The 9,421-nt window shown below is 32.6% G+C and overlaps 1 protein-coding gene across 1 annotated transcript; it reads left to right on the top strand.

The window, feature by feature from the left end:
• The first annotated feature begins 2,915 nt into the window (after positions 1-2,915).
• LOC143202062 (chaperone protein DnaK-like) lies at positions 2,916-5,112 on the top strand. Its single transcript, XM_076413334.1, has 2 exons — positions 2,916-3,152; positions 3,353-5,112. The coding sequence occupies exons 1-2, from the start codon at positions 2,921-2,923 to the stop codon at positions 5,029-5,031; spliced, it is 1,911 nt and encodes a 636-aa protein (XP_076269449.1). The 5' UTR covers positions 2,916-2,920; the 3' UTR covers positions 5,032-5,112.
• The last annotated feature ends 4,309 nt before the right edge of the window (positions 5,113-9,421 follow it).

The raw sequence follows: 9,421 nt of genomic DNA on the forward strand, positions 1-9,421 counted from the left end.
CGTTATTGGACCGTTTGAAGGACGAAATCGCCGAAAAAACGGCGGCATTTGAAGAAAAAGTAACTGTGGCTTCACCAAGAAAAAGCTAAATGTCACATGTCCGTGAAAACGATGTCAGAAATCCATGAATTGGGCTTCGAATTGCATCAGATTATTTCCTGTTCTCAGTTCTCAAAATAATGTTCTCTGGGAAGAAACTTTCGTCGAATGAACAGGTGATCGCCGAAACTGAGGCCTATTTCGAAGCCATTGGCAAATAGTCCCACAAAAATGGTATCGAAAAGTTGAAGTGTCGCTATAATCACTGTATCACCATTGAAAGGAATTATGTTGAATAAAAAAAAACAGTTTTACCAAAAAAATGTTTTTTACGATGATGGGCCAGGAACATTTTAATTGGCCTGTTATAAAATATTTGGTATATTTGATTGGCTATACTTAACCAGGTTAAGGTAAGTGACACCTACTTGATCGAACAGTGTGATTTTATAAACTTGAGCAATCGTTATACAGAGAGAAAGCGTGTTTAAAATCAAATGTCACAAAGCTCAAGTCAATAAACAGACACTAAGCAGAGATCTAGTTTAAGATTTCATAGGAGAACTTGATAGGCTAAAAGACGTCTAAACCAATATTACTTAAAATAAGTTCAAAACTGCTATTATTATAATTATAATATAATAATTATATTAAAATTATGTTTTATTACGCAGTACTAAAATGTTTCGAGGTCAAAAATATGGTTTTTTGTTCAATATAAGGATGAATAACAGGCTAATATATAGATATAATTAGTTCTTTTAACAAACAACTCAGCTGATAATCAAATCAAATATTTACAGATATAGCAGAAATTCTGAATTTTTGTTAGTTTTGAGATCTTTTATGTGTTTCTTTCTGTTCGTTTATGTGATCCTATATGAGTTTGATATCTTTATATATCATTCCAGGATGTTTATGCTACTCCAGTCCATAAATCGTGACAAAGAACAATGTGGGCATATTTTACCACTCAAATTTGAAGACGCCACTTAGACCAGTATTATTTTGTTATAATGAACGGTCCGAACCACGGTCCTCTGCATTAAGCCTACCGACTGGCGAGTGACCTACTTTAGAAATCATCGCAAAAGACATCCGGTCTTACCCAGCCTGGTTACTGGCGTGACTGGGATCATTTTCCTTGTCGGATTTTACACTCTTGCCTAGAATATTCACAAATTTTAAACAATCACAAAGATAAATTTACCCCAGCAGGATTCGAACCCGCGACTATCGCAACAGTAGTAGAGGACCCTCCCATCGCCTTTACCACTGCGCCACCAAGCCGGCCAGAAACATTTTAAACTTTCTTATTTTAATAAAATATTTTTGTTATTACGTTTTAGGTTAAGTATGCTTAGTAAAATTTTATCTTATAAAATCGAAATAAGTTTTTTAACTGGGTGATAAATTAATTTATCTTATCTTAGGTTAAGTTGGAAGTATCTTCAGACTAACCAGTGCAGTTTTTTTGGATTTCAGTCTGATCAACTCAGCCTTTTATCTAACGTCATTTTTCCAATATAATCTACCTTCAAGACGGATGTCGAAGTATTTCACTTGATGTTTGAGGAATTTTCTTGAGACATTCGGCATCCCTCAAGTGGTATTTTTCTAGGGAACCGCTATTTTATTTTCCTATAGCCCCAGACACAGATATATGTGTTTTATGAGATTAGCAATGTGTAGCAGATATATATGTGGTCACAATATACTACCGTTCTGAACTCCGGCCGAAATAGATTTAAACGTTGAAAATATCATTTCATGCGAAATTATGCTATTAAAAAAATATAAGCGACTCCACCATTTGATAATAATTTTGCGATCATAATATATTTATCTTGCGGATTAGTCCCAAGTGCCACATAAAGTCATATGATTATGAAACGTTAACGAAAGCAATACCAAATCCAACAATATTAAACACAAGAAAATATTTAAAAACTCAACCCACAGACATTGTCTTAAGTATTAGCAAAATTTTAAGGTTTAACAATGCATAAATTATATGCGCATTATAAGATATATATACGCATAAAATTCTAAACAAACTTGGAGGTTTGTCATATAGAATCATCACTGAAGCTATGAGTGTAAAAGAAGACGTTATTTCTCAGTAATAAGAAGTGGTGTGCTAATGGTACCATTTAGCAAAAATCGAAAAATTAACATTATAATAAAATGATGGCATTAGCTCATAGCTCTACAACATGGCTTAAATACCAATCATTTACTTGATACGAAAATCAAAGCCAAAGATAAGTGGACCGTTTTAATTTCCAACCATTATTTTTATAACAAAATAATACTGGTCTAAGTGGCGTCATCAAATATGTGTGGTAAAATATGCCCACATTATTCTTTTATCACGATTTATGGTCAACGTTAATGAAAGCAAAACCAAATCCAACAACATTCAACACAAGAAAATATGTAAAAACTAATCAGCCCACAGACATTGTCTTAAGCATCAGCAAAATTTAAAGGTTTAACAATGTGTAATTATGGTAAAAGGAGACTTTAATATATATATATATATATATTAAAGTCTCCTTTTACCAACAGTGGGTTTATTTGGATTGGGCCTAAAGTTTAACGTAGGCTTCGAACCACGGTCCTCATCATTAAGTCTACCAACTGGCGAGTGACCAACTTTAGAAATCATCCCAGAAGACATCCGGTCTTACCCAGCCTATATATATAAAATAAATAATCATTTTTACATATATATATAATAAAAATAATTTTTAGTATAATAATATTATTTTCATTGTTGTGATAAGATACGTTTGTATACGATATTGATAAGATAGGAAGGTATAAAAGCTATAAAAACTCATGCCTACCTTATTTAATTCCAAAAAGTGTTTTTACAATGCACGCGGCAAAACGTAAAAAGTGTGAAGTACCAGCTATTGGGATCGACTTGGGAACATCATTTTCTTGTGTTGCGGTCTATTTCAAAGATAAACTAGAAATAATTCCGAACAAGGAGGGACACCGTTTAACGCCATCTTTTGTTTTCTATAACAAACAAAATTCAGGTATATCTGTTGGTACTACCGCTGACCAGCAGGGCATTTCATGTCCAGACAACTTCTTTTTCGGTGAGTATATGTTTCGCCTTTGTTCGTTTCGTTTATATTTTATAATTATATTTTTGATATTCTATCATAATTTTTATATTGTTTATATATCGAGAAAATAACAAAGGTATTATATTTAGTAAATACTTATATAATAATTCATTCGATAATATTTCATTCATTTAAAAGCTGATTTCGTTAATAGTTTTCTTATATTTTAGATGTTAAAAGGATAATAGGCCGCAAATACGACGATGCTTACGTCCAGCTTCTGAGAGAAAGCGATAGTCATCGGTTTACCATCGTCGATGGACCAGATGGGAATGCAATCTTTCAGTTCGAACATGATGGAAGTGTCATAACAAAATCACCAGAAGAAGTTAGCTCCGAAATATTGAAGTATTTGAAAGATTCAGCTAGTGAATATTTAGGGATGAATATTGATGAAGCGGTTATATCTATTCCAGCGTATTTTAATAATGCGCAAAGAAAAGCCACTATAAGAGCTGCTGAATTAGCTGGACTAAAAGTATTGAGGCTCATCAGTGAACCCGTGGCTGGAGCTTTGTATTATTCTCGGGAAAATTCCATATCAAAAGGCAAAATATTGGTCTATGATTTGGGTGGGGGTACTCTTGATATATCTGTTATACAGATAAAGGGGAAACACTTTGAGGTATTGAATGTAGAGGGGGATACTTTTCTTGGTGGTCGAGATATGGATGAAGAGCTTCTGAAATACTTTAAAGAAAAATTAAAAGAAGCTTACGGTGAAAAAGTATTGAAACCAAGACTCTTAAGACGATTAAAGGGAAACTGTATTACCCTTAAAGAAAAACTTTCTTTACATGATGATTTCTCTGTTCAGCTTGAATGCGTCGGCGGGGACGATGATGAGTTTACTTTAACAATGACAAGAGAAATATATGAATCCCTAATAAAAGAGCTAATCGAGAGATCCATGTATACTCTGAAAAAGTGTCTTAATGGTCATAATGTTACCCGTGCAGATATAAACACGGTGGTCCTTATTGGAGGCGTAACGCGAACGCCTCTAGTTCGAGAAACCTTGAAGGAATATTTTGGTGCAGAAAAGCTTAGAACTGATATTAATCCTGATGAAGCTGTTGCATTAGGGGTCGCTTGTCAAGCTGCTTTATTGAAAAGGACAGGTGTGAAATTGAAAGATACGATTATCACTGAGGTCACACCTTTATCTTTAGGTGTAGAAACAAATAAAGGATATATGCTTAAAATAATTCAGAGATGTTCAAAATTGCCTGCATTAGCTTCTAAGATAATTTCTACGTCGAGAAATAATCAAGATACTGTGCCGTTTAAGATATATGAGGGTGAACGAAAACAAACAAAATTTAACAACTTCTTAGGAGTACTTGTATGCAAAAATGTGCCAAAAGGTAGAGCAGGTGCTATTTCAATCGAAGCAAGATTCCATTTAAACAGAGATGGGATTCTTGAAGTCGAGGCTTGCGTTTTATCTACACAACAAAAGACAAAATTGAATATAACATTGCAGGAGCATCGAATGTGTCAAAATGAAATCAGCTCTAATATTCAGGATGCTCGAGACAATATTTTAGATGATAATAAATTTGAATGTTTTATTAACGTTTATCGCAATGTTCTTAAAGTTACAAACAATTTGTTGTATGATTTAAGTAAAATACCTTTGATAACTGATCGTGAACATGTTGAAGAAAAATGTTCCAAATTATTAAAATACATGGATAGCATAGACCACAAGACCTCTATTATAGAAATATTGAAGGAATACATAAATTTCCATGATTCCGTTACCCATGTTACTGATATTTTTAATGTCGATCTTAGAAAATGTTTAACTTTCTTAACCGATAATTTAAATAAAGCAAATATATAATCTTATTTTCTAATTATTATGTTTAATATTGTACATATATTATTCGTAGTGAAATAAAATATTCCATATATTGTTAATTGATTTTAATTAATTTCATTTGTAGTAACCCAAAGCACTGGATCCAAAATAGACCGATAGCATAAAAAAACATGAGGCAACACTTACATGCTGCATATTTTAATCGTTAAAATATTATACAATATTAGAAATATAGGATATAAAGAAAATAATAAGATAAAAACAAAATTGGCGATATTAATGTGTTACAAATACACACCATAGTAAAAATGTTTGGCAAAATAGTTCAGAGATAACTATTAGTATGAAAAGTATCTTCAAACATTGTTAGGAGACATAGGATTTAAATAGTTAAAACATAACCCACGAAGAGGTCTAATACAAATTCCAAATATTGCTTCTAAAATAATAATTTTTTTAAAAATATACAATAAAATTATGGTATATTTATAATTTCAACTTGAGTATAGACACTGATTATTCAAAATAAAATTTTAGGCCACTCAAGACAAGACGTTACTTAAAAGACTGTAAAAACAAAAAGAGTTGATCGAAAAAGATAGAATAATATTTGACTAAGCCGGTAGTTCATAATATATTTTAATACTTCATTGCAGATATATTGTTCTTCATGCTAGAAACAGGAATCCAAGAAAGTGGTCGGCAAAGGCTGTAGTTAAGGGATTGTAATATAAATGAAATGTTTAACTGTGTTTCATGTAACTTACCTTTTTAGTTACAGACCTGAAACATTATACACAGTAGTTTAGATGTCTGAACAATATGGCCACAGAGGGTAACGTCTTCCTCTCTATCAGTGCATATTCAATCAAGTCCACTTATGGAATATGGCAAAGTATAACTGCAATAGACCGTCATGTGCAAATAATTGTCTACAATAACATCCGTTTGTTTGGATGAATTCCATCAAACACACAGAAGAAGATATCGATAAATGGTGTAGTTGTGAACTAGTGTTAGATTGGAAATTAACAGATTAGTTAATCTTAGCTCAGAATGTGACAGTGAGAGTATGAATCTTTCCGGATGTGGTATTATGACACAATGCTAACAATACCATGACGATATTATGAGATTGGAAACAACTACAAGGTGAGTAACTAATCTAGGATAGCTGCAACTGAAGATCGTGTTGTAGAGTGTGAATGTTGTATGAGTGAATTATGTGTGTAATTGTTTGGAATATCATTTGGTTAAAAAGTACAAGGAGAGAATTAACACTAACTGTTATGGCGATATTGAAAATATATTAGGGAGAATGCAGTGATTAAATCTAATTTTATCAATAAAAATGCAAGTAAAAATGTGATAATGTAAATAAAATACATTACTTACAAGTAAAATCATTAATCAGATATATTAAGCCTCCAGGGGATGACATAAGTCGTTTAGAAAAGATTTAATGTAAATAAAATAAAGCAACTCTAACCTAAAAGCTATTGTAGCAGATCAATTATACTATATATTAAATTCTTACATGTATTATGATTATTTTTTTTACTTTAAATAGGCACTTTTGAGAAAAAATGGCAAAATATATATTAATAAAAATATATTCAATATTCAACAACTTAAATGTAATTATCATTTAATATATCATCTGATAAAACCAGATAATATTGAAACGGTTACTAATTTTCTACGAATTCGAACGAAAACATGTCAGGCACATGTATATCTTAATACATACGCGGTTTTGCTAGGAAAATCCATATTGCAACATCATCTTGTCTATATGATAGTCCAGTTTGCGCCATTTAGTCGTCTAAGATTAACCTTTTTAAATTTTTTTCGAATATCTTTAGTATTTCGAAACCGTGTACCAGTAAAACCTGATCAAGTGGCAGTCAGAATGTGATATGTCGGGCAAATGTTGTGGTTTCTTTCCGAATTTGGTTATATTATTTACTATGTTTCTTACAACAATTGGTAGTATAGCTAACTGGTATAGATGGATACATTAAAAATCATCGAATGGAACCGAATAGAAATACTTGCACATTCTCGTTATTGCTTGCGCCGTTGTGGGTTATTCTGTGTTGTATTTATAAAACCGAACGTTTATTTTTTTAAATATTATAAAGCCTCCTTCTTACCACCGAGGGTTTATCTGGACCGGACCTACAGTTCAACGTGGGCTCCGAGCGACGGTCCTCAATCCCAAGGTCCTACATCCGGTCTTACCAAGCCTGGTTACTGGCGTGACTGGGATCATTTTCCTTGTCGGATTTTACACTACTGCCTAGGACAATTATAAATATTATACAATCACAAACATACATTTTCGACCATGCTCCAACAGGAATCGAACCCGCGCCTATCGTGTTGTAGCAGTAGGTGGACCGTCTTGTCGCCTTTACCACTACGCCAACCAAGCAGTTAAACTTCTACTGATATCTGCATATTATTAGCATTCAATGAGTAATATATATATATATATATATATATATATATATATATATACGACAAATAGCACTTTGTATCAGCTTCTTGATAGATATATTTCTTTATAGTCCTTACACAAATTACTAATTAATTACGTTAAAATAAAAATTGCGACAGAACATTTTTTCAAATAAAGGCAAGGTCAAACCTCCACCTTACTTAATGATATCAAGTACCCAAGTACCTAAAAACTCAAAAATGTTGTTATTTTGTGTTTTTTTTTTTGGTATATATTTAACTTTCAAGTATTTTCTTTTATTTTTTATTAGCGAAAGAAGGTCTTTACTCTTCTTTGATGTTTTGGCTGATTGTTTTTCCTTATCAACAAATCATACACCCGTAACAAGTACAATACTTTCCCAAATAGCTATATTATTAGAATTAACGGTATGAAATATTTCCTGTACTTCTGCAATGTATATAAATTGAACAGTTAACTATTGTCGATATGATGAAATTGTTCAGTGAATTTCAGATCGAGATGCTACACAATATCTTGCAGTTAGAAAACAGGGTAGAACAAAGGAAGCGTAGAGTTAAAAAAGAAGAAGTAAAAGCTACTAAAAGAAGTAGGAGCTATATATTGTCCACCGAGATACAAAATTAGGCTCAAGGTTTATTATTGGAAGGTACTTGATTAACACATGCCCTGGTTAAGGAACTGACTTACTGGTCCACCGTCAGTAATACTATACGTAGGAATGGGTCAAACCTATTGGACTTTTACATTTAGAAAGTTTTGACTAATAATGCTAGAACAAATCAGTTTAAATTAAAGGACGTAAGACTCAAAAGTATAGACGATTTTGAGCTGCAAACCCGAAATATAATAGAATAATTTCCTGAAATGAAGTACTGCCCTGCAATATTTCTGGACGTCTCCCAACTTTTAACAGGGTATGGCTTTTGAGATTAATGTACAAAATGAGCAAAATGCTGCCACGTAATTACTGTTGACTGCTGGAATCATATTTGTTCGATCGAAAATTTAGTGTCACGCATGAAGCGGTAATCTCAACACTTAGACCTATTTCGGTTGGAGTTCCGACAGGTGGTATAGAGTGCTGATATCCCAACAAAAGGAAAAACACTATTTGGAACATCTGTCGACGACAGAGTTATAATGGAAAAAGATATACCTCTATATAAGGCTATAGAAAAAGTACAAATAGCGATCAATAAGAACTACAAATGGACTAGAGACTGGAAAATAAAGTTTAATAGCTACAAATCTGTCCATGTTAATTTTGCGTAACGTTTTGCGTTTAAAAACCTCAAGCGGTATCAGCTAAATACCTCGGAATATATCTCGATGGTATATTAAACTGGAAATATCATTTGAGACAAAAAGTAGAGCAGATTCAGAGAAAGTCGGGCAACTGTACCGGTTAGTCAGAAGATACTCTCAACTTGAGTTAAAATCAAATATTTTAGTTTATCAATCAGTCATAAAGCCTATTTACACATATGGGGTTGTACTAAAACATCAAACCACTTAGTAATCCCACGCAACCGAAACAAATTTCTAGGATTAATTAATTACCAATGCTTATCGCTACGTAACCCATGACCTCGGAATCAAACGGATAATCCAATTGATCCAAGATTTTGCGCTAAAACATGAAGTAAGCTCGCTAAATCATACCATTGCTTGGTACAATCTTAATTTATAAATTAATTAACTACTGCTATTCTGTTGTACTTGCATTAATATACAAGCGTGTACGTGATTAATACATGTGTATGTATTTCCCATATTAAAACAAAACTAATCTACGAAAGTCAAAAATACACTTATAAACTAAACAAGTTCGTGTGGCTTGGTTCGTTTTAATCTTCTGCATTCCTCCGTGTTGTCCAGTAGCTGTATTGCTTCCATGTTGCTGTGATTGAGCAAACTTTTTTC

The sequence above is a fragment of the Rhynchophorus ferrugineus genome, unplaced genomic scaffold (genome assembly GCF_030347505.1).
Source record: "Rhynchophorus ferrugineus isolate W39M unplaced genomic scaffold, kcgeb_rfMv2 rfM9, whole genome shotgun sequence".
In the NCBI taxonomy this organism is placed as follows: Eukaryota; Metazoa; Arthropoda; class Insecta; order Coleoptera; family Curculionidae; genus Rhynchophorus; species Rhynchophorus ferrugineus.